This window comes from Trachinotus anak, unplaced genomic scaffold (genome assembly GCF_046630095.1).
Source record: "Trachinotus anak isolate AG129_WGS33_773 ecotype Australia unplaced genomic scaffold, CSIRO_AGI_Tana_v1 ptg000016l, whole genome shotgun sequence".
NCBI classification, from domain to species: domain Eukaryota; kingdom Metazoa; phylum Chordata; class Actinopteri; order Carangiformes; family Carangidae; genus Trachinotus; species Trachinotus anak.
In genome coordinates, this window is record NW_027273867.1 from 180,885 (window position 1) to 206,529 (window position 25,645).

The 25,645-nt window shown below is 41.0% G+C and overlaps 1 protein-coding gene and 1 long non-coding RNA gene across 7 annotated transcripts; one reads left to right on the forward strand and one right to left on the reverse strand.

Annotated features, from left to right (window-relative positions):
* Window positions 1-2,819: 2,819 nt before the first annotated feature.
* On the reverse strand, window positions 2,820-9,855 carry LOC139634533 (uncharacterized). 2 transcript variants are annotated; one of them, XM_071501013.1, is made up of 5 exons: window positions 5,610-9,855; window positions 5,125-5,279; window positions 4,856-4,925; window positions 4,131-4,239; window positions 2,820-4,031 (listed from the first exon to the last, which is right to left on the reverse strand). In XM_071501013.1, coding segments are annotated over exons 3-5 (651 nt in total). In that variant the 5' UTR covers window positions 4,858-4,925; window positions 5,125-5,279; window positions 5,610-9,855; the 3' UTR covers window positions 2,820-3,491. The 2 variants fall into 2 exon arrangements, with proteins under 2 accessions (XP_071357114.1, XP_071357115.1); XM_071501014.1 differs by lacking the exons at window positions 4,856-4,925; window positions 5,125-5,279; window positions 5,610-9,855 and having other exon boundaries at window positions 4,131-4,844.
* An 11,747-nt stretch (window positions 9,856-21,602) lies between these two features.
* LOC139634636 (uncharacterized) lies at window positions 21,603-25,645 on the forward strand. Of its 5 annotated transcripts, none has more exons than XR_011694009.1 (4): window positions 21,603-23,034; window positions 23,497-23,593; window positions 25,003-25,101; window positions 25,454-25,645. It is a non-coding gene; the product is annotated as an uncharacterized lncRNA (long non-coding RNA). The 5 variants fall into 5 exon arrangements; XR_011694010.1 differs by having other exon boundaries at window positions 25,010-25,101; XR_011694007.1 differs by having other exon boundaries at window positions 23,497-23,603; window positions 25,010-25,645.

Genomic DNA, 25,645 nt, shown 5'->3' on the forward strand with positions numbered 1-25,645 from the left:
AAGTCTGAGGGTGTTGTACAGGGGTGGCAGGCAATGGAGCCATGGGTTGGAGTTGTGACGGAGGAGGTGGAGGTTGTGTGGACATGGAGCCATACTCTGAGCCATGGCTGAAGGTAGTGGCTGAATCACTGGCTGTGACAGTAGAGGAGGCTGTGTGTATAATCACAGGTGGCGCTACAGTCTCATCCAGTGCAGAGGTGTTGTTCAAGGATGAGGGAACCATAGGTGCTGCTGAGGCCATGTCCTGACCCCAGAGGATCATGGGATAATGTCTGAGAGACTGAGGAAACCACTGCTTGATCACTGGGCCCCACCTGCCCAGGATATAGAGTCATGAAGTTTTGGACATAGGCAGCAGCAGCAGCATCACCACTACCACCATCAATTGTTCGACTGGGTTGACTGACCATGGGAAAGGGGATGAGTGGGGGTCCAGGAGGAGAGATGTGGTTGGTTGTGAGTTGCATGGCAGACATGTACTGTGCCTGCCAAGGGATAACAAAGGAGGAGGGAACAAACACACCTAGTTCTTGTCTTATAGTTCAATATGATGATGATGATGCTGAAGAGATACAGTTCAGTGTGAGCTCATATTAGGTGTGAATTTTTCTTTTGTGCTGGTAAAATTATGATAGTAAAAGGGCTCCTGCACTACACAGTCTAAACCCTGCTTCAATGACAATGTCAGAAGTGGATTCATTATAATATTAGTAAATAATTGACTTATCTGGCTGTGTGCAGCTACATTTTCACATCTGCAACCAACTTGCACTAGTTTTCCTAAGGTGACTCTTTAAAGGGAGACGAAGCCAGAGACACTAGACTGTGAGAGAATTGTGGATGGGCAGATGAGAAATTAGTCTTTCAAGTCGTAAGGACATACCTATGTTGTTTTCATGGTGTTTTATGGTGAACAAATCCTGAAGCAATCCTTTTTTAAGTTTCTCCATTGACTTCCAGTGAACTGAAGAAGAGATTTGTTTATAAATCTATATGCTCTATATGCTCTATTCTCTGTAATAAAATCTTATGATCGATGGTGTCAAATGCAGCACTACGATCTAGCAGGACAAGTATAGACACAAATCCCTTGTCTGAGGCTATGAGGAAATCATTGGTAACCTTAATCAGAGCTGTTTCTGTTCCATGATGGACTCTAAAATCCATTCCTGTGCAAATAATCACATAACTGGTTTGCAACGACCTTCTCAAGGTTTTTGGAAATAAAGGGGTGGTTGGATATAGGTCTATAATTGGCTAAAACATCTGGATCAAGAGTAGGCTTTCTAAGTAGAGGTTTAATTACTGCAGCTTTAAAAGCCTGCGGTACATAACCAGTTGATAAAGATAAGTTAATCAGACTTGATATAGAGGTGTTGATTAAAGGAAAAACTTATTTGAACAGCCTTGCTGGAACGTTATAGATGGATCAACAGAGCTGTAGCTGTCTGTCAGCCTGGTTACAGTGCTGAACAGAAACCTGGGATTGTTCTTGTTTTCTTCTATCAATGATGAATAATAGGATGTTCTGGCTTTATGGAGACTTTTTTTATATGCCAATAGGCTCAGAAACTAGTAGGACTGGTTTTTGTGTTTTCCAGTTAGGGTGTGACAGACTAAGAATAAGGCTTTAAAATGAATGATGATTAATCTTAGGCTTAGGATTTATTAATAAATTGGAGTGATAAATGGCTGCCCCCCCCTCCTCCTCGGCCTGTGCTTCGAGGGATATGAACGTTAATATGAGTGGGGAGTGTTGATTCATTCAGACTAACATATTCATCCTGCTGCAGCCAGGTTTCAGTCAGACAAAGCAGATCTATATGATGATCAGTTATCAGATCATTGACTAGTAGAGATTTAGATGAGAGTGATCTGATATTCAATCATCCACATTTAATTTTCCTATTATTTGGTTCAATTACAGCCTCAAGTCTTTTTGAGTATGATGCTACAAGCTTGGCACACCTATTTTTGGGCACTTTCTCCCATTCTTCTTTGCAGAACCTCTCAAGCTCCATCAGGTTGGATGGGGAGCGTCGGTGCACAGCCATTTTCAGATCTCTCCAGAGATGTTCAATCGGGTTCAAGTCTGGGCTCTGGCTGAGCCACTCAAGGACATTCACAGAGTTGTCCCGAAGCCACTCCTTTGCTATCTTAGCTGTTTGCTTAGGGTCGTTGTCCTGTTGGAAGATGAACCTTCGCCCCCGTCCGAGGTCCAGAGCGCTCTGGAGCAGGTTATCATCAAGGATGTCTCTGTACATTGCTGCATTCATCTTTCCCTCAACCCTGACTAGTCTCCCAGTTCCTGTTGCTGAAAAACATCTCCACAGCATGATGGTGCCACCACTGTGTTTCACTGTAGGGATGGTATTGGCCAGGTGATGAGCGGTGCCTGTTTCCTTCAGACATGATGCTTGGCATTCAGGCCAAAGAGGTCAATCTTTGTTTCATCAGACCAGATAATTTTGTTTCTCATGGTCTGAGAGTCCTTCAGGCACCTTTTGGCAGACTCCAGGTGGGCTGTCATGTGTCTTTTACTGAGGAGTCGCTTCCGTCTGGCCACTCTACCATACAGGCCTGATTGGTGGAGTGCTGCAGAAATGGTTGTCCTTCTGGAAGGTTCTCCTCTCTCTACAGAGCAACGCCAGAGCACTGTCAGAGTGACCATTGAGTTCTTGGATACCTCCCTGACTAAGGCCCTTCTGCCCCAGTCGCTCAGATTGGCCGGGCAGCCAGCTCTAGGAAGAGTCCAAACTACTTCCATTTACAGATGATGGAGGCCACTGTGCTCATTGGGACCTTCAATGCTGCAGAAATGTTTCTGTACCCTTCCCCAGATCTGTGCCTCGATACAATCCTGTCTCAGAGGTCTACAGACAATTCCTTGGACTTCATGGCTTGCTTTGTGCTCTGACATGCACTGTCAACTATGGGACCTTATATAGACTGGTGTGTGCCTTCCCAAATCATGTCCAATCAACTGAATTTACCACAGGTGGACATTAATCAAGTTGTAGAAACATCTAAAGGACGATCAGTGCAAACAGGATGCACCTGAGCTCAATTTTGAGTGTCATGGCAAAGGCTGTGAATACTTATGTACATGTGATTTTTTTGTTTTTTATTTTTAATACATTTGCAAAAATTTCAAGCAAACTTTTTTCACTTTGTCATTATGGGTTATTGTGTGTAGAATGTTGAGGTAAAAAATGAATTTAATCCATTTTGGAATAAGGCTGTAACATAACAAAATGTGGAAAAAGTGAAGTGCTGTTAATACTTTTTGGATGCACTGTATGTAGCCTACACCATTCTGAGCATTTATACTCGCACACTGCTGTGTCTGTTCTGCTCTGCAGTTATGCCACCAAAATGCTAGTTGGTGGTAGATTTTTAAGAGGGGGTGGGGGGAGGAGAGAGGAGAAAAGAGAGAGAGAAAGACCAGGGACAGCTGTATAGGTAATGGTGTTATCTAATAATAATGACTCTTACTCACCAAATGGTGTCCCTTTTAGCTGAGAGGATTTTGAAGATGGTTCTCCTTTTCTGAAAGACATACCAGGCATTGAGTTACTAGAGTTGATGCTAGTGGATTTCTCTGTCTTATTGCCCAGGAGCTGGGTCAAGGTCCCCTGTAGCCCCTCTACAGTTGCCTCCAATTTCTCCATCCGCATCTTCAAGTCCACGCATCCCTGGCAGGAGATAAAAGGAATGGCCTGCGGGACGTTGCTATTGTGGAGTGGAGATATAACGGGTGTGCTGGCAGCAGCAGGGGTGCCAATATGAGGAGGCGACATGGAAGGAGCAGGAGTTCCGTCTTCTGGGGGCAATGGGGAGAGAGGGGGGCTGATGCCCTGGGCGGACAGCGGGGGGGGGTGGGGTGGGGGGGGTGGTTCACCCTTGTCTTCTTTAGGAAAGGGGGCACCTGATGGCCCCGGTTTGACTGCAATGTCATGGTCCTCCACGTCACTATCTAAAACCACAATCTCCACATCTGGTTCTCTGCCAGGCTGGTTGGTGGTACTTCCCTAATAAACAGAAAAGAATTAAAAATGAGTACCTGCACATAATTACAAGAAACAGATGTGGACAAAACAGGGAAAAAAGCAGTACAAATTTTCACTGACCTGGAGATCCAGCATAGATACCATTGGGGGTGAGGGTCTGGTGGCCCGGAGGATAGCCAGTTGCTCAAGACAGGGCCTGCTTTGCTTTAAACATATTGTCCTCCACTTCCTGTGAAGTATTACAATAAAGAAAACTGTTGTTTCGTTGACTTTAGGTAATTTGGGGAGGGAAATGAAAATTCAATTCAATTCAATTTTATTTGTATATAGCGCCAAATCATAATATACATTATCTCAAGGCTCTTTACAGGGTCAGGTCGAGACCTTACTTTGTTATAGAGAAAAACCCAGCAGTTCCCACAAAGAGCAAGCGCTTGGTGACAGGGGGGAGGAAAAACTCCCTTTTAACAGGAAGAAACTTCCAGCCGAACCGGGCTCAGGGTGGGCAGCCGTCTGCCTCAACCGGTTGGGTTTAAGAGGAGAAAGAGGGGGTGGAGGGAGGAGAGAGGAGAAGAGAGAGAGAGAGAGAGAAAGAGACCAGGAACAGATGTATAGGTAATGGTGCCATCAATGATAATGACAGATAACAGTGGTTAATAGTAATGATGAGTAGTGGTGGATCTGGATCCAAGCTGCTCCAGAAACAGAGATACCTGCTAAATGTGGACAGAGAGAGAGACGGAGGAGAAGCACAAACTACGGGAGAGAAAAAAAATACAAATGACAGAAACTTTGAAGACAGAGAGGGACACTCCATTTCTGGTCGTCTTTAAATTTTTACTTACATGTTGGAACAGGCAGTGCATGTCCCTAAGGTGCTTAGACAAGTCTGGACAAGTCAATTTTCCGTTGATCCTGTAAAAACATAAATGGGATTCATGACACATGGAATGGCCCTAAAACTTGCTTTTCTAATCAATTTTTATTTCACATTACACATTAACATACCAATGGCATAGCATCAGGAGGAATTTAAAGTTCAGTATATTTCCCAATGACTTAAAGGCCTTGGCTGGAGATCTATAAAGTCATAGCATTTGAAATCATTACTCACCGTCCACTGGCCCAGCAAAGGAGGAGGGATTTTTCATGTGGGTTTTTAACCTTCTCCACATACTTGAGATGGAGGCTTAAATTTCCCACAAACTTTTCACAAATTCCACATTGTCTGAAATTTGTGGACTTGGGGGGTCTTGCCTCGGGGTGAGCCTGAATAAGGAGAATTGAGGAGAAAAGCCTAAATATATCTGACTGATCTCAATTAATCACATTACATTTAATTGTAATTAACTGTAGTAAACTACTGAAATAAAATAATTAACCTAAGCCGAATGATTCTGATTGTTTTGCATTTTGAATCACCTCTGTATCTTATTTACAATGTCAGATAATGACAATCAAATGTTATATACGGTTTGGTAATTAAATGGTTAATTCCGTAACAAAACCGCATGCGTCGGTCCAAAATCAAAATCTAATTACAAAATCGAACTACAAAACCTCAACCTGAAAAGTAAGTCATACGAAAACATTACTCACCGTTTTGTGTTAATGAAAAAATCTGCCTCATGCGATGTTGCTCTTCAAATGGCAAGTTTTGTCCAAGGTACTAAAAGCACACACGGGGGGCGGGGCTGTTTACATGCTAGATATGTTGTCAGTTAATCACTTTTCAGGTAGGATAGGTGAGTGGAAAATAGATATAATATAATATAATATAATATAATATAATATAATATAATATAATATAATATAATATAATATAATATATATTTACTAATATGTATATTGTTTTTTACTTCCAAATTCAGTAGGCCAGCTTCCAGATTTGGTAGCCCAGCTTCCAAATATGGTAGGCAGGATTTGAAGGGTAACACTGCGAGTTACGTCAGATTTGACCCTAAAGACATGTTAGACAGCCCCAAAATAGTTGAAAATTGTGTTTTCTGTGATGTGTTGTCTTTTTGTGGGGCACCTGCTGTTACTTCCAAATTTGGTCGGCCAGCTTCCAAATTTTGTAGGCATAACCCTCTGGGCTGAATTGGAGGGTGAAAAGTATCATAGAGCAGCAACTGAGACCTCCCCTGAGACAGCACGAGCTGCCGAATGATATACAGTGCATCCAGAAAGTATTCACAGCGCTTCACTTTCTCCACATTTTAATGGATTAAATTCATTTTTACCTCAAAATTCTACACACAATAACCCATAACGACAAAGTGAAAAAACTTTGCTGGAAACTTTTGCAAATTTATTTATTTATCAAAAATAAAAAACAAAAAAAATCACATGTACATAAGTATTCACAGCCTTTGCCATGACACTCAAAATTGAGCTCAGGTGCTTCCTGTTTCCACGGATCGTCCTTCCAACTATCTTTCCCTGACAACAACATGCAGCTGTGCCAGTTCACGAAGTTTGACACACGAACTTCCCCCTAGCCCGGTCTTTTTATTACTGTTACACAAAGGAAGCAAGGAATGTAGGTTGAACTCTTCTTCATTGGCTGTTGCCCGACCGGCCTTCGGTCAGGCGCCTCCTTCGTGGTTATCTGACTCCATTTGACCTCCTTCACTCGTGCCTGGGAACAGCTGATTTTTCTGTGTGTGAAACAGAGAAGAGAAGACAGAGACAGACACAACCCACCCATCTCTTCAGGGCTGTCTCCCCTCTATCAGTTAACCGGGCCCTTGCTTACTTCTATCTTCATCTTCTACCTATGCAGTCTATTCGTGGCTGCTAAAAATGCTAAAAATATTCTTCAGCCTCCGGATTCGCGAGGCCCCAAAAACCTGTTTGCAAGTGCGTTTGGGGGCGCTGCTCGGCTATCTTGAGAGCCAGGAGCACCAAATTCACAGACATACCAAAAAATGAGAATTTGGAAGTGGAATCCTGAATTTGGAAGGAATGTAAATTGCATCTATAAGGGAGGAGGAGCAAGGTACAGAGGTGGCAAGGAGATATATGACTCAGGGGAAGGATCCTAGTCAGACGATACTGCTGTCAAGACACTGGGACTAAAACAGGCTTTTGGAAGCAACACACTGAATTTGGAAGTGGAAACCTGAATTTGGAAGTGTGAATTTGGAAGAAAATTAAATTGCATCTGTAAGGAAGGAGGAGCAAGGTACACAGGTGGGGCGGAGAGATATGACTCAGTGGGAGGAGCCAAGTCAGATGACACCACTCTCATGCCACTGGGATTAAAACAGGCTTTTAGAATTAACATACTGAATTTGGAAGTGGAATCCAGAGCTTGTAAGAGTAGAATGGGGGGCAGAGCCTTCAGCTATCAGGCTCCTCTCCTGTGGAACCAGCTCCCAGTGTGGGTTCGGGAGGCAGACCCCCTCTCTACCTTTAAGATCAGGCTTAAAACTGTCCTGTTTAGTAAAGCTTATAGTTAGGGTTGGCTCGGGTATGTCCTGACTCATCCCTTAGTTATGCTGCTATAGAGCTAGACTGCTGGGGGATTCCCATGATGCACTGGGCTCTCTCTCTCTCTCGATTACTTTATGCCATTAACTTTGTATTTTTTTCTCTCCTGTAGTTTGTGCTTCTCCTCTCTCTCCCTCTCTCCATTAGACGGTAACCCATTCTGCAGGTATTTCTGCCTCTGGAGCAGCAGGATCAAGATCCACCACTACTCATCATTACTATTAACCACTGTTACCTGTCATTATTATTGATAACACCATTACCTACACAGCTGTTCCTGGTCTTTCTCTCTCTCTTTTCTAATCTCTCCTCCCACCCCCCCCCCTTTTTTTTAGGGGAGTCCTAAACCCAACCGGTCGAGGCCTGAGCCCTGAGCCCGGTTCTGTTGGAGGTTTCTTCCTGTTAAAAGGGAGTTTTTCCTCCCCCCTGTCACCAAGCGCTTGCTCTTTGTGGGAACTGTTGGGTTTTTCTCTGTAACAAAGTAAGGTCTTGACCTTACCCTGTAAAGTGCCTTGAGATAATGTATATTACGATTTGGTGCTATACAAATAAAATTGAATTGAATTGAATTGATTACCAGGATTATCTGTTGTATGTGTGATATTGTGCTTGTGTCATCAGTGAACATGTTGGACTGTTAAACAAAGGGACCTCCTGGCTCTGGGTGGAACAGGAACATTTTCAGTTGACCCCGGACAAACCGAGCAGTTTACTGGATGACTGAATATAAATAAAACCTGTTCCCCAGCTGGTGATCTCTGAGAGCTCCCTAACCTCGGGCTTTTTTTCTAGGCATTGTAGAGCGACGGGACTAAGGTCAAAATGTTCCTCTTGGCCTGCTGAACGAGGGAAACACCTCATCTCACTTCATGGAATTTCTTGAAATTGAATTTAAAAATTCCCTGAATGACTTAGAGATCTGAAACCTTCCCCACTGAATTCAGGATTCTTTTCCACATCTCCAGATACCAATTTTATCTTTATTGCACACCTGTTACTAAAGATCCCCATTAGGCATTAGGCAGCCTTTTAAGTCCATCTTGAAGTTGTGTTATAGACAGAAAATTCCCTTTCTTTATTAAGGTTAAGGTTAGGGTAATCATCTGATTTAGGGTTATTATCTTCTTGTTTTATGGTTAAGGTTAGGTTAGGTAAAAAACGCAGCACTCTTAAGAGTGCTACGAGGGGCACGGGCACACGAGGACCCATTAAAATCAATTAAAAATAGGTCTCCCTTAAAAACTTCTTTTTAGGTTTCAGTATTCTCAAATCACTCAGGGGTAGTGGAGGGCAAAGGCCATAGACATTTAAGGTCTTTTACTATGTAATTAAGTTTTATGCCAGGAGCTGGTTTTGAACTCCAGTCTACCATATGCAGGTCCATAGCCTAAGCCACTCCAACACCAAGAAAAAAATAACAATTTGTGAGGGGATCTAGGTTAAAAGTAAATAAATTTTATTTATTTATTTTTAATTAAAGTTTTGGGGGGAAGAGAGAGGTAGTAGGCACTCATTGTAACCATAAGGTTTTATTTAAGTTTTTTGTTCAAACCTGGGTTTGAACGCAGAGTTTTCATGTGAGTTTAAGATTGGGTTAGGGTAATGGGTTAAGGTTAGGGTTAAGAATATGGTTTAGGTTAGATAAATCAATTGCCCCCTAAATATTGGTAATTTTTTTTTTTTTATTCAATTAGTCTATTAATTATATTTCATCCGTCCCTGAATCCAGCGAATGGTCTTGTTTATTCCACTCACTTCAATTGAGTCTATCCAATGAATTCTATAATTTCAATCTTCTATGTCCGTTATTCTACTAATGACTTACTTAAATGAATTTATTTATTCAATTCAATCAATTGAATTTTTAACTAATTTATTCATTTATTTGTCTAATTTATTTATCAATTTTAAAACTAGTCCCTCCACCTTTTTTGATTCATTTATGTGTTTATCTATTTATTTATTTATGTATTTATTTCTATTTATTTCTTTATCCACTTATTTCTTTCCTTATTTATTTATTTAATTAAATCTATCCATTTATTTTGTTAGCTAAAATAATTATCCCTAAATTCTCCTTTTTAATTTTAACCCTTTAGATGAAGTGCGATGATTCAAATCTACTAAGTTATTAATTTATTTATTTATGTATTTCCTTATCTATTTATTTATTTACTTATTTATCTATTTATTTATTGAATTATTGATTTATGTATTTATTTTTCCATTTATCTATTTATTTATTTATGTATTCATTGAATTATTGAATTATTGATTTATTACTCCTCCCGCTCCTGGAGACCTCCACCAGCTAGAAGAGATCAGAGGCCTTATCAATGAGCAGCTCAGCACCAAGGGAAGGTCCATGCTGCTGAACGGGCTGCTGGACTACTTTTTAGAAACAAATTCTGCCCAGGCCATGCATATCCTCTCCTCGGTCAGAGAGCCACACGATAAGCACCTTCTGGACAAGATGAACGAGTGTATGAACCAAGCAAATGGAGCAGAGTGAAAAATGCACTAAGTGTGGATGCCAAAATCCATCTTCCAGAAAGTGTTTAGGAGCATGTTTCAGGCCATTTGGAGTGGACAGGTCTGACAGTGTGTTTCTGTCAGGGTTACTTGCATGTCCTGTTGTCAGAAGTTGCTATAGTCTGCAGATTCTAGCAGGACTTGACAGGGTTAGGGTTAGGGTATAAGGGTGAATAAGGCAAAGGACTCTCACCAGTTTGACTCTCATTAGCATACTAGGCCTGTGATTGGTCAGAAAAGCTGTAGTTTATGTGGAGCAGGGCGGAGGTGAGTTCATAGTGTAGCGTTTGGCGGCGCAATTTGTCATGTGTCCTCTTGTCAGAAATGGCTATAGTCTGCAGAATCTAGCAGGATCTGACAGGCGCGGTCAAGTGACTTTAGATATCGCAGCATCGTTCGGACTTCCTCTGCCACAGGAAATGTTCCTTCAAAATAACACTATGCAAAGCTCCATGATGGTATCCAGCTTGACCGTTCTGTCCTAAGAGGTGAGTGGTCAAGACGAGCCACGGCACGTTTAGTTTGTTTACAAGAGCTAGAAATATTCATGATTTCTTGCTTTCTTTTTTTGCAGTTGCAACTTAAAATAAATATAGAAAACAGAAATCCATCTACCAAAATTACAGTCACAAAAGCAGAATGTGCCCAAGGAATGAGAATTTCATTTGTTGCCAGCAGCATTGCACAGGACATATATCTGTTTCTGTCTGCTCCCCACAAGCACAGCAGCTGCAGGCCAGCGCCACATGCGTGTGTGTGTGTGTGTGTGTGTGTGTGTGTGTGTGGGGATGTGATGATTAATGTCAGTAATAACTGAACGAAATATATTTCTCAAAAGTCACAATGTTTGATGTAAAAAGGACCTGAAATGTCAAGATTATACCTTGCTTTTAAACTGCTAAAACCTAGATGCAATACCCCTTTGTTATTATTATCATTAGTATTGTTATGATGGATCTTTTAAGATGCCACGGATTATTTGCTTGAAGTATGCAATAATGGAACTACAGGACCAGTGGAACAATTTTGGTATTATTTGTTCATTTATCTTTGATATCAAGACAACATACTGTACATCTTTGAAGTCATTGTTTAAGAGTTTAAACACAAGGTTTAGGAAGTGATTTGTGATTTATTGGTCTCAATTTGATAATTGAGTGGAGTGTCCATAGCCCTGACCTGACCTGACTTAGTTGTAAGTTAATAATCCATGACTTTGTCCGGTCTCTGCTGATTTTCTTCCATGCCTCCACATTATTCTTGAGTCTCATTGTAAGTTGTATCACTTCTATGCACTGCATGTGTTTTGAGATCAATCATTGTAGGCTGGGACTCTAGTGCCTGCACTGTTCCTCTGCAGTTGCTGGTGTCCTGGAGGTTGTCCATCATCCTCTTCTAGGACTCCAGTCCATACACTGCTCCTCTGTCCTTCTGGCTGCTGTAGGATATTGTATGGCTTTTTTTTTTTTTCCTCTGGAGCCTGTGTCATTCATCAGGAGAGGAGGTCCTTTCTCAAGGATGATGCCAGCATTCTAGGCTCAGAAGACAATGTTGAAGGGGATCCACAGGATGGAGAGAGGACCTGTTGATCTCCGGTGCACGCTGGAGCAGGCGTCTTATGGAATGTGTGGACTCACGTGGGACGGCCCACAAATTTGGTGCTCAGCAAGACATGTTGCGGTTTGGGTGAGCGAGGTTTCAGGGTGTTTACCTGATGGGAATTACAGACCCAGTCCCCTAGTTTGATGTCAACATTGTTGTTAGGAGGAGACTGGACAGCTTTTACTTGTCTGTGGAATGACTCGAAAGCAGTGGTTAGACCATAGCAAAATGATGTCCTTTGTCTCACAGAATGGAAATCCGTCTGGGTTGTCTAGTTGATAGATCAGTCATGGTTTACAGTACCCTTTGGCTATATCTTGCAGCATATCAGTCTTTCAACACTTATTAACAATCAATAAACCATGAGACACACAGACTAGTCGTGGGTACAGGGATGTGGGAACCACAATGCGGCCGTCATTGTTGCTACATTGTTGCTCCCTTGTTCACAGTAGCAGGCAAAGTCGGTACTGCGACACGTTCCTTGTCTTCATCTGTGACACAGATATGTTGGACATTTTATTAATTCAATGCAAAAATTCATTTAGTGAAAAGGTTTCGGGTTGCGTGTTATTTCTGAACAGGAGCAGGACTTTCTCCCAGTCTCAACTATGTCTGATTCAGTTTTTTTTTCTTCTGTCTGACTTTCGTTCTTGATCAGGGTGAGGTTCAGCGTTTGTATTTTACTCACTATCAACATGTGACTCATGAGTCTCTCAGGTGAGATTAAAATGGTCCTTTACCACAAAAAAAATAATAAGAAGAAATGACTGAAGCCAAGCTGGTGAGTGAAATAAAAAATGTATTATAGAAAATTTAAATTGAAACCTAATCAAAACTTTAAATAAAAAACATGTCTTAAAAAAAAATAATAATAAAATAATATATATATGTATATATATATATCAAATAACAATGAAATTAAACTTAGCAAACTATATACAAAAAACACACAAATATACTATATATTTAAAATAAAAAACAATTCAAGGGTGAGGTGGGTGGGTGGGGGGTGGGGTGTAACACACCAACAGAGCCTGGTATACGCAGTGTAAGAGTTCATCTGATATCTACAGTATAGACTCTGTTCTTTAGTACTTACTTTAAAGTGACTTGAATTCACCACTCTTTCCATCAAGCTGCAGCATGAAGACATCAGGAACTGGACAAAAGTATCTCTTGCTGAAGGAGGGCTAAAGATTGTATGGTCATAACTCTGATGTGGTCTTCAGCAAATATCACCTTCCTCAGGACTCCAGATGCCACCAGGCTTTATATTCCTTTTGTCCTCTCAGTTGACATGTGTGTGCCTACATGAATGTACACTTCACTTTACTTGCATCATAAACTGTATAATCATAAACTATGACAGCATGGAACTGGAGTCTGTTTTTTTTTTTGTAATAATTTCTAAAAATATATATATGTTGGTGCAGTCTCTGCAACTTGCTGCCATAGTAATAATTTGTTTACATGCCATGAGCGGTCTTGTGACAGCAACTAATAGCAACTCTCATTGATGTCTCAAAAAGTAGTGTGATTTTACTAACCTCTAGCTAACATAGAGACTCTTGTTGCAGACTTATTTCACAGCCCCTGTCAGCCCGTCTTCCCCTCTGTTTCCCCCACTGCATCATCTGTCACCCCTCTATCCAGCAGCAGCTCTCAGTCACAGGTAAACACCAACTCATGGCACAGTCCCTAACACACGCTACCATGGTGAGAGTTGCAATGGGTGTCTTATTTTTCCTATATTTGAAATTTAGGGATTTTTTGGTAAAATTATGAGGATTTCTACCACATGTGCTACCATCTTTTTGTCTGAATGTAGTTACAAAAAAAATCTATGTAACATAATAATATTACTAAACTTTACTTTACGTAGCACTTTCATATATGACATGCCGCTCAAAACTTCGTAACATCAAATTTAGGTTCTTGCGAGGATAAAACGCTCCCTCGAGATATGACTAAATATTTTGCTTCTCTTTCATGCTGCCTTCTTGAAGCTCCCTCAGAAGTAATTTATTTAGCCATATTTTGGTGAAAGTATGAAAGTATGTTTCACAGTTTTGTGTTGGGCTCATAAATGCAGGTTGGGGTCATAAATGCAGTCCTCTCCTGACTTTCAGGTACAGAAAGATAACAGTAACTGTTCTTCTGAGAGCCATGCGAAAGACGTGTTTTGGCAGCATTTAGGACTGGTTCATGGATAGAGTTATAAACAAATCTATTCTTCAGTTCACTGGAAGCCAATGGAGAAATTTAAAAAAGGATTGCTTCAGGATTTGTTCACCATAAAACACCATGAAAACAACATAGGTATGTCCTTACGACTTGAAAGACTAATTTCTCATCTGCCCATCCACAATTCTCTCACAGTCTAGTGTCTCTGGCTTCGTCTCCCTTTAAAGAGTCACCTTAGGAAAACTAGTGCAAGTTGGTTGCAGATGTGAAAATGTAGTTGCACACAGCCAGATAAGTCAATTATTTACTAATATTATAATGAATCCACTTCTGACATTGTCATTGAAGCAGGGTTTAGACTGTGTAGTGCAGGAGCCCTTTTACTATCATAACTTTACCAGCACAAAAGAGAAAATTCACACCTAATATGAGCTCACACTGAACTGCATCTCTTCAGCATCAGCATCATCATATTGAACTATAAGACAAGAACTAAGTGTGTTTGTTCCCTCCTCCTTTGTTATCCCTTGGCAGGCACAGTACATGTCTGCCATGCAACTCACAACCAACCACATCTCTCCTCCTGGACCCCCACTCATCCCCTTTCCCATGGTCAGTCAACCCAGTCGAACAATTGATGGTGGTAGTGGTGATGCTGCTGCTGCTGCCTATGTCCAAAACTTCATGACTCTATATCCTGGGCAGGTGGGGCCCAGTGATCAAGCAGTGGTTTCCTCAGTCTCTCAGACATTATCCCATGATCCTCTGGGGTCAGGACATGGCCTCAGCAGCACCTATGGTTCCCTCATCCTTGGACAACACCTCTGCACTGGATGAGACTGTAGCGCCACCTGTGATTATACACACAGCCTCCTCTACTGTCACAGCCAGTGATTCAGCCACTACCTTCAGCCATGGCTCAGAGTATGGCTCCATGTCCACACAACCTCCACCTCCTCCGTCACAACTCCAACCCATGGCTCCATTGCCTGCCAGCCCTGTACAACACCCTCAGACTTTTGCCATGCATCACCCCTTTCTGTCATCCAGTGCCAACAAAAACTGCCCTGTGCAAAGGATTGCTCCTGCAAACACCCTCCCCCATCCCACCTCAACCTCACAGGTTTGTTGTGTCTGGTCTCAAGGTCAAGATGCTGATTCTGCAGTTGGAGAAATTGTGCATTTTCACATTGCTGATATGGCAGTGGAGCTGTGTCACTTTAACTTAATGACCACAAGATAGCGCTGAAACCTTTCTTATTGAGTCATGCTTATTAACACTGATGGTGATTTCAAATTGAATGGTATTGGTATTTGGCTAAAGTGAGAAAATAATCTCCTTAGCAAACAAATATAGGGTTACCATCTATGGTCAGTACCCCATCCCCCAGACCATGAGCCCCCCCCCCCCCATTTTCATAGAACTTTTTATCTTTGTAAAATTCAGTTTCAGGAGATTTAATTGTGCAATTTTTGGCCTAAGTGCAAAAAATAATGTTTGTTTTCTTCATGACTGGAAAGCCACAGAGGAACCAAGCAGCGGGGACTTGTTTGTCAAAAATGATCGTTTTTGCATGTTCATCTATGATACACACAAAACTAATACTGTTATGCCTTATTGTCAATGTTCATCCTCAGCCCCTTTTTCAGGTCACGCCAATGCTGTGATGGTTACACCAACAGCTCTCAACGCAGATGTAGTCCCTAATACTGGAGTGGTCATCACTTCGTCTCATATTAGAGGGGTATGTTTTCAGATCCGTCATCCTCACTTCATTTTCTTCGTGTGTTTTAGATCAAGTTCCCAGTCCCCAGTCACTCATCAGCAGCAGCACATCTCTGGTAAAGCATGAACAGAATCAGGGTTGTGTCTGTTTATGTTTCTTAATAAAAAATTACTTGCAGGTGTTATTGCTTCATTATTGTGAGCATATTATTACTTGAATAACATTTTGAGTTTTCACAGGCTTGGGCTGTCCCTAAAGATGTTTTCAATGAAAATTAAATGGCCCTTTATGTGTCATGTGGATGGAATGCCTTAAATGCCAATGATAACAATAGAGTAACACAGACCTGACACAAGTATAACCCTTTTCATAACACCAGTAGCATTTCCTTTTCCTGTGTAATATATGACACACTTTCAGTAAGTCTGTGTGTAATGTTTCCACTGCTGTTGTGTGACAGAGCTGAAGGACAACACACATATCTGCTGAGCAAAAGAGATGATCAAACATAAAAATTGGCTTTAAAAGACTCTGCAACCCTGATTTGGGATCATTAAAATCACAATAAATGAGAATTAAACATTTAATTGGCACATAAAGAGTTTTAAAAAAAGGCATGGAATACATTTTATAATCCAATAAAAAACAGCAACATACAATACATACAATATACAACATTAAAACCTCAAAACCCAGTATACTTACCATTGACCTCAAGCAAATACTTGCCTTCAGGGAACCTTGCCTTCAGCTAACATTAGAGCTGGGCTTAAATTGACTGTATTTCAATTTCATGGGCTGTTTTGAGGCTAAAATGAGTGCTTTTTACTGATCTGTAACTGCAGGTTGAATGATTGCTGTTTTTTCCCAAGGTGGATGCAATGATTTATTTTGTCCAACAGATGGAGACACGGGGCCACTAATCACAAGAGTTACCATCTCTTCAACTCTGTACAGTAACCATGTCAACACATCAGCCCCACTGAACACATTGCCTTTTCATACAAGCCTACACAACACATGAGTGGCACAGTTACTTGCTGTGTGTTTTGCATGCATTTCTTGCACTTGATGCATGTATATTGTGTTTTTCTATCCATCTTGGGCCAACACGCTCAGCAGCGCTTCTTTTTGTTGCTGCTGGCCACAACCTAGAATAATGAAAAGATGAAAAGATGAGGAATTTTACCAACATATCTCTCTCTCTCTCTCTCTCACAGACAAACACACACACACAAACACTCACTCACTCTCTGTCTCTTTCTCTCTCACACACACACACACACACACACACACACAAAACAATTAAAAACAAATTTAATAAAAAATGAATCATATCATTTTTCTTTTGATAAAAAATGAAAACGGGTCCCTCACACCGCTGAGCCAGGACTCCTTTCAACAGCTGTGGGAGAGTGTATTAGACAGGCTCAAATAAACCTGGAGTTGACCTTTGACCTCTCCAATTGTATGGGGTATTTTATTAGTTCTATTTTTATTTCTTTTAAACCTCACTCTTTCCTCATCTCAAGCAGAAATGGCCTACTCTTAACCTCATTTGATTTGTTTTTTTATGAAATCATGAACATTTCTAGCTCTTGTAAACAAACTAAACGTGCCGTGGCTCGTCTTGACCACTCACCTGTTAGGACAGAACGGTGGAGCTGGGCAAACCATCGTCGAGCTTTGCGTCGTTTTATTTTGAAGGAACACTTCCTGTGGCAGAGGAAGTCCCAACGACGCCGCCATATCTAAAGTCACTTGACCGCGCCTGTCAGATCCTGCTACAATCTGCAGACTATAGCGATTTCTGACAAGAGGACACATGACAAAGCACCGCCGCCAAACGCCACACTACCAACTCATCCCAGTCCACTCAAAGTGGCCTGAAATGTGCTCCCAAAGCCATTCTGCTGACACTTTTTTTTTCTTTGACTTCTTTCATTGAGCATGAAATCCCCCTAAACGATCAACATTTGCATCAGGTGTCGGCAGCAGTCCGCTGGAGGTGCGCCGACCTCCCCAGAAACCAAGTTTCACACCTCCGCCCTGCTCCACAGAAGCTACAGCTGTTCTGACCAATCACAGGCCTAGTATGCTAATGAGAGTCAAACTGCTGAGAGTCCTTTGCCATATTCACCCATATACCTACCTCTGTCTGACCCCAGCCCTAGAGAGCAACGCCCCCCTGTGGCCGTCCCCAGGCGCTGATCTTAACCCTAGCCACTCATATTAGGTCATATTTGTGGTAATTTATTTCTACATTTTTCCCTTGTCCTTCTCTATCTTGAAGAGGTTTTTTTTTCTTTCCATAACAAAAAAAAAAAAAAAAAACTCATTGGATTGATGTTTTTTTTTCAGATTTCATGTATTAGAAAATATAGCAGGACACTTCGCTCTCTAAATGCAGGTCTATTTGTGGTTCCCAGAGTTTGTAAGAGTAGAATGGGGGGCAGAGCCTTCAGCTATCAGGCTCCTCTCCTGTGGAACCAGCTCCCAGTGTGGGTTCAGGAGGCAGACCCCCTCTCTGCCTTTAAGACCAGGCTTAAAACTGTCCTTTCTCTTTCTCTCTCTCTCTCTCTCTCTCTCTCTCTCTCTCTCTCGATGACTTCATGCCATTAACTTTGTATTTTTCTTCTCTCCCGTAGTTTGTGCTTCTCCTCTCTCTCCCTCTCTCTGTCCTCATTCTGCAGGTCTCTCTGCCTCGGGAGCAGCAGGATCCAGATCCACCACTACTCATCTTTACTATTAACCACTGTTACCTGTCATTATTATTGATAACACCGTGACCTACACAGCTGTTCCTGGTCTCTCTCTCTCTCTCTTTTCTGCTTTCGGCCATTGCAGAATATTCCACTTCTTTGCTTTAAAAAACTCCTGGGTTGCTTTTGCAGTATGTTTTGGATCATTGTCCATCTGTACTGTGAAGTGCCGTCCAATCAACTTTGCTGCATTTGGCTGAATCTGAGTAGAAAGTATATCCCTATACACTTCAGAATTCATCCGGCTGCTTCTGTCTTTTGTCACATCATCAATAAACACAAGTGACCCAGTGCCATTGGAAGCCATGCATGCCCATGCCATCACACTGCCTCCACCATGTTTTACAGAAGATGTGGTGTGCTTTGGATCATGAGCTGTTCCAATTCTTCTCCAGACTTTCTTCTTCCCATCATTCTGGTACAGGTTGATCTTAGTCTCATCTGTCCAAAGAATGCTGTTGTTCCAGAACTGGGCTGGCTTCTTCAGGTGTTTTTTGGCAAAGTCAATTCTGGCCTTTCTATTTTTGAGGCTGATTAATGATTTGCACCTTGTGGTGAATCCTTTGTATTTACTCTCATGAAGTCTTCTCTTTATGGTAGACTCAGATACTGATACACCTACTTCCTGGAGAGTGTTCTTCACTTGAGTGGATGTTGTGAAGGGGTTTTTCTTCACCATGGAAAGGATTCTGTGATCATCCACCACTGTTGCCTTCCATGGACGTCCAGGCCTTTTTGAGTTCCCAAGCTCACCAGTGCACTCTTTTTTTCTCAGAATGTACCAAACTGTTGATTTGGCCACTCATAACATTTCTGCTATCTCTCTGATGGATTTCTTCTTTTTTTTCAGCCTCAGGATGGTCTGCTTGCTCCAATTTGGATGTGAATACTCTCAAATTACAGCTGAGAGTCTGCACTTTAAGCCCATATAGATTATGTAATTGTATCCTGAATATGTTTTCATAAACAGCTAAAATTACAAAACTTGTGTCACTGTCCAAATATTTCTGGGCCTAACTGTATATTGGGTTTTCACGGTCAGTATTTTAGGTTTTGGTGTTGTTATATCGTATGTATTGTATATTGTTGTTTTTATTGTATTATAAAATTTATTCCATGCCCTTTTTAACTCTTTATATGCCAATTAAATATTTAATTCTCATTTATTGTGATTTTAATGTTTTAATTTTTTTTAACCCTTTTCAATACAAATGAATTCCTGTAATGATAGTGGGTGTTAACAGAAGGTGCACCCCTGTTCATGTTCTTTCTTTGTTTTGCCTTAAAGTGCGGTCTCAGTAAAGTTCACCTGCTTTCTTCAATCCTGAAAAATGGCTTCCCAGAAGTAAATTGAGATGCATTTTTATTTCCATTTCTTTCCTCTTTCCTTACACAGCAGCAGCAGCTCCCTTTAACCCAGAAGAACACATGGGAGGACAAATAAATGATTTCTAACAAAAAATACTTACCCAGGAACTGTGGATTAGGACCTCTCTGTTCTGCTGCCCTCTGACTTTTGCATTCTTCGTCGTTTCCAACATGTCTTCCTGATTTACCTTTGCCCGTATTTACTTCTGAACTGGGACCATGGCTTATTTTAATACTGATCCTCACTATGATCAAGAATGAAAGACAGAATTTCAAAGAACAACATAAATCTGTCAATCAAACATCAGCTCACATAGTTGAGACTGGATTTTACTCACTATCAACATGTGTGAACAAACAGGTGACAGACAACAACTGCATCCTCTCTCAGGTGAGATTAAAATGGTCCTTTACCAGAACAAATAATATAATAATAAATGACTGAGACTGAGCTGGTGTTGAATTTTTTTTATTTTATTTAAGAACATTTAATTAAAAAAAAAAACACAAGAATGAATAAATGAATGAATTTGAACTGTTTACAACATAAAATCAGACAAATCTAATAAAACAAAAGGAAAAATACAGGTGTGTGGTCCACTGACCTCAAAAAAAGAACATAATGTGTATAAAAAATGAACAAAATGAAACTTACCACTCTGAACTATATACAAAAAACACACAAACATACTGAGAGGTATGTCCAGACTCAGCAGGGTTGCAGTATTGACCTGAAACACAAAGAAAACAGGGCCTGGGTTAGGGTCAGAGGTCAGATCATGCCTTTAGGAAGACGTTTCACCTCTCATCCAAGAGCTTCATCAGTTCTTTCTTGCACCTGACCAGGCTGGGACTGGTCCAGTTCCTTTCGATTTAAAACTCCTTTGAGATACTATGACCTGGACAAATGAGAATATTCACAGGCTATATTTTGAGTTGTTTTGTTCTGGCATTTTAATCTTTTAAACACCAGAGGTTAACAAGAGCAACATGAAAAATATCTACACTTGCTCCTAGTACCAATAACAAGCACTATAACAGCTTTATACCAGGGTGTGATGTCATAGAAAGGGGCGGGGCGTGTTGTAACTTGTTGATAGTGAGTAAAATGCACCACATGGGCTGAATGGAGGAGGATATTCTCCAAGTCTCGAATATGTGAGCTGATGTTTGATTGACAGATTTATGTTGTTCTTTGAAATTCTGTCTTCCATTCTTGATCATGGTGAGGATCAGTATTAAAATAAGTCATGGCCCCAGTTCAGAAGTAATTCAGATTCTTTCTAAACAGCCAGGATGTATGAAATGAAACAGGACAAATATGGCTTTTTAAATAAAATAAAATATTAATAATTATTTTCCTCCTGTTCCTCCTCTCCATGTAACAAGATGGTGGAGGTGATGGAGGTTGATAAGGAGGTGGAGGTGATAAAGGAGGTGGAGCGGGTCGGGGGACGTCCTCACTGTCCTGTAAAATGGTACAATACAAAGCTGACATGGGAAAACCACAGTGTAGAAACACAGGTTTCACAGAATACAAACAAACTCAGGTGAGACAACACAGATGAGTGAATTAATTTAAGGTGGACTTACAGGTGGTCCCCACTGCCCCCGATCTCATCTCTCATCTGCCTGGGGGGCTGTCATCTGACATTGTGACCTGTCAGTGAGAACAAGAAGTAAAGACAACAGCTGATAAATGGATCAGATGGTTCTTGTCTTTGTTAGAAATCATTTAGTTATCCTTCATGGTGTTCATGGCCAAGCAGAGTTCTCAGTGACAGCTGTAACTTGACCATTACCTAAGTTACACCAGTCACTAAGCGCTTCACTTACTGTCACACCCTGACATGTGCCGCAGCAGCAGCAGCAGCAGCAGCAGCAGCAGCAGCAGCCTTTAACCCAGAAGAAAGTATAATTACAGTCCATGGTTGTCCACTGCTGTGAGACATCATTAGCTGTGAATGAGAAGAAAAAGAGATGTCATCTTATTTAGCTTTTGTTCCGGGTGTTTCCTTTGACTTTGTCTGATTTTGTTACAGATTTTACAGGTTTTGTTAGCTTTGAAGGTTTGTGTTTGTTGGAAAGTACAAAATGTGAGGGTTAATTTGATGTATGATGTCAATAATTCTGATTTTTCCAGCACAATATACGAGACTGTTTTTGATCACTTACAAAAGGTCCCGCTGCAGCACTGACTGCACTTCATTGGGTTTACCAAACACAGTGTGATGTCAGAGAAAGGGGCGGGGCTTGTTGTAACTTGTTGATGGTGAGTGAAATGCAGCACATGGGCTGAATGGAGGAGGATTTTCTCTTTTCTCTGCAAAGCGGCTGCGACGCAAGGCGCGTATGTAACGTGTATTTAATCCAAGATGTTCGAAGCTTTCATTTGATGTTCAGCATTCTTTACTTGAAGCAGGTAAGGAGTAAATAAAACAAGGTAAGTAAACAGTTCTCTGTTCAGTGTTCAGTGTTTTTATTTAGATTTTGTTTTCATTACATTCATAGAAGGTTGGATCTAAGGTTTATTTTGATATTTCACTCAACTAAATCAGACAATGCTGGACTGAAAGAAGTGGCTAAATTTAAAGGCATGATTTGACCTCTGACCCGTCCCTGTTTTCCTTGTGTTTCAGGTCCATACTGGAACCCTGCTGCCTGCCACAACCCTGGCCCTTTTTTCTGTCAGAGCACCAAACAGCCAAAGATGAATTTGTCTGAGCTGAGTCAGAACCTACCTCTTAGTCAGGACTCCCTCACTGGGGACTGTCACCTCCCCCCTACCTCCACCCTTTATTAAATTGTGGTGAGTTTGTGTGTTTTTAAGTTTAATTTCATTCATTTTTGTGTGTGTGTTTACTAGCTAGCACCGGGGCGGTGCTAGCAGTAGCTAACAGTAAAACAATACACAACAATGCAATAAAACTAAAGACAATGCCATTATGGTCTAAAGTAAACATTATTGTGTCTCGGACATAGACTGTAAAAACAGGTCGTATCTACCGTTTTTAATTGCTGGTTTGTGCACTGCCCAGCAGGCATATCAAGTGACGAAAATCAAACACATCTTTAGTATTGCAGGTGCATGCCGGGTCCGGCTAATACGGTAAATGTTGAATTGTCCTGCGTGGATCCTCCAGCGGTGACTTGGGAGTTTATTGAGGAGTGTTTCACCGTCAGTGAGGGTGTGAGTGGACAGTCTCATTCAGCTCTAAATGTTCAACATGTTGAGGAGCGCAGCAGGACAGAGGCTGAGTGGACGCTGACATCAACATGACTCTAACTCTAACCTGGAGCACACTGTGGAGGACTTTGCAGTGCATGAGGCACAAAATGACGTCCAGACAGGTGAGAACAATAAAACTGTTACTCTCCCTCCCGAGGGACGTCAACAATCACTGCGTTGCCTAGCAACATGTTGATTTGCGTGCATGTGCCATAACAAAGTCCTTCTAGGTTTTGCCTTATGTCAGTGGTTATACCAGGAGTGTAAAAATGCTGCCTCTCTTTCTTTCATATGTGTGTTTGCTGATAATTCTATAAGAAATGTAAGGCTGATTAATTTATGTGACTTAATAATATTTGTTGCACACACCATGTTGTCCATAGTTCTTTTTATTTCTTGTCTGTCATTTTTGTTAAACTGTCTGAGCTTTCTCACTTTGATGGTTTATTCTAGTGAGGCTACTCTGAAAAAAAAGGTTGTTTATTTATAAATGATAGTTTATTGTGTGAATGAAGGTTCTGTCTGTAGAAATGCAATTTATTAAATCAGACATTAATTAACCGATCTCTCTCAATTTATCACAGGAATTTGTGACTGCACTGTCTGCCTTCTGACCACAAGAGTGTCCTGCCAAACTTCACCAACTGCACCTGAGTCTGCTCTCAAACCACATTCACCACAGTCACTGCAAGTAAGAGGGGTCATCAGCCTCTATTAGGTTCATGATTTGAATGTTTCTTTGTATTTTATTTTCTGCTTGACCTGTAGGTGGCCAGCCTAAAACGCTGAATATCTGCTAAATATTTCTCTTGATTTTGTTCGGTGGAGAGATGTGGAGCTGTAAGGAGTGTAGTGTATCTCTGTCTGGTAGATATGAGCTGCTGAAACATTTTAGACTACAGCACCGCCAGAGGCAGCGTTACCCATGCCCACACTCAAACTGTCCGTGTACTTTTAAAACATGGAATGCTTTGCACATGCATTTAAGTAGAATCCACCCTAAACGAAACTCTCAGGAGCTGCTGGAATTGTCAACATTCAGTTGTCATTTGTGCTTTTGTCACAATCTTCCGACAGAGGAGGATTATTTTGTACACATTGGCACTCATCTGAAGAGTAATGAAACTGTGACTTGTATGTTTTGGGGTTGCAGTTTTCAAACAAATATATATGGAACATTTCACTCACACAAGAACAGGAAACACAACCCACACACATTGAAAGATTTCAAGCCAGGTGTCATTACAAGTACTGAAGTTTCACAAGAATCCTCTGATAATCCTGAGGAAGATTCATGTGACCACAATAACTCGGCAGTTGAAGCAGACAGTGCATGTTCAGGTAGTGACGTGGTTGTAACTAAGAACTTGTCCAAAGTAATTGAGCAAAATGTTGCTGCAGCACTGCTCAAGTTAGAGCATTTTGCACACGTGCCAGGCACAAAGATGAACGAGTTCTTAGAAGAACTGCACTACTTGTTAAGTTCAGCAACATTGCCCCTCTCCATGAACATTCTTGAAGGTGTTTTTCAGAAACCTAGTCCCACAACGGATAAGTCTGTGATAACAGAAGTAGCCACAGCTCTCTGTGCATCTAACACTATCTGTAGTGCAACAATGCACTTTTAAGCACAAAATAAAAAAAAGTTTCCATTGTGCAGTCAACAGTTAGGATTGCTTAAAAATGCATGTTCTATCAACCTAGCCAGCAAAAAATGGGCAACTGGACTGTGTTATAAAAGAAGAAACGTTTACTGCCGGAATCACTCATGAACAGCATCCTATATCATGGTAGGGAAAAGCATTCTGGGTAGAAAACCACACAGCATTGTGGGTAATGTAGTATTGAACTTGTATTTTTTTTATTGAATAATCAAATCAAACAGATTACATCCAACTAGGCAACTATCCAGATTCAAACAATATTCAAATGATAACTTTAAAGTGCTTAAACTCGAACAATAAACATTAAGTTGCAAAAGTGTATATTGAAAACAAATGGCTTTTAATGTTGTGACCTCCTCATCCACTCTGCTGTTTGGTTGAGATAGTGTTTCTGAAAAGTTTTTTGTTGTTTTACATATTCTCTAGTCTGCAGACTGACAGCATTGATGTGAGACGAGAATGCATCCTCAAAGTACATGTGTCTACTTGAACGAAGATCCAGAGAAGCTGGTGAGGGAATACTTGGTATGTTAATTTACCGTATCTACCTACCTATCTTCACTAAGGGGATGATCAAAGTTGGAATAGATGGGGGTTCCTCTTGGTACCAATTGGCTTTAAACTTCAGAAAAGATAAGGCCTTAAAACATTGTGAAATGAACCTTCTTGCCTACTGCATTGCATAAAGACACCAGGTGTGTACACTACAGGCCAAAAGTTTGGAAGCAAGATCAGATTTGTAGAAAAAAAGATCATAGTTTCATTGGTATACTTTGCAACAAAATAAACATGATTATTATATAAAGAGTCACTTATCAGAATACATTTTTACTGTAGGTATTTGGGTTTTTCTTGCTTAGACTTTGCTTTCTTCAAGGTAACCTCCTCTGGCTTTAACAACAGCATGGCACATACGAGGCATTCGTTCCACAAGTTTTTTAAGGTATGTGACAGGAATTGTTTTCCAAGCTTTGTTAAGTTCATCAATGAGAGACTGCTGATTTGTGGGACGCACTTTTCTGACTGATCGATCCAATTTGTCCCACACAAGCTCAATTGGAGAGAGGTC

Bases quoted from the DNA above. Each gene is read 5' to 3' on its own strand.
- LOC139634533 (XM_071501013.1), bottom strand. The intron at 4,032-4,130 runs GTCAGTGAAAAT...TCTGTTTATTAG, and splicing joins TATCTATGCTGGATCTCCAG to GGAAGTACCACCAACCAGCC.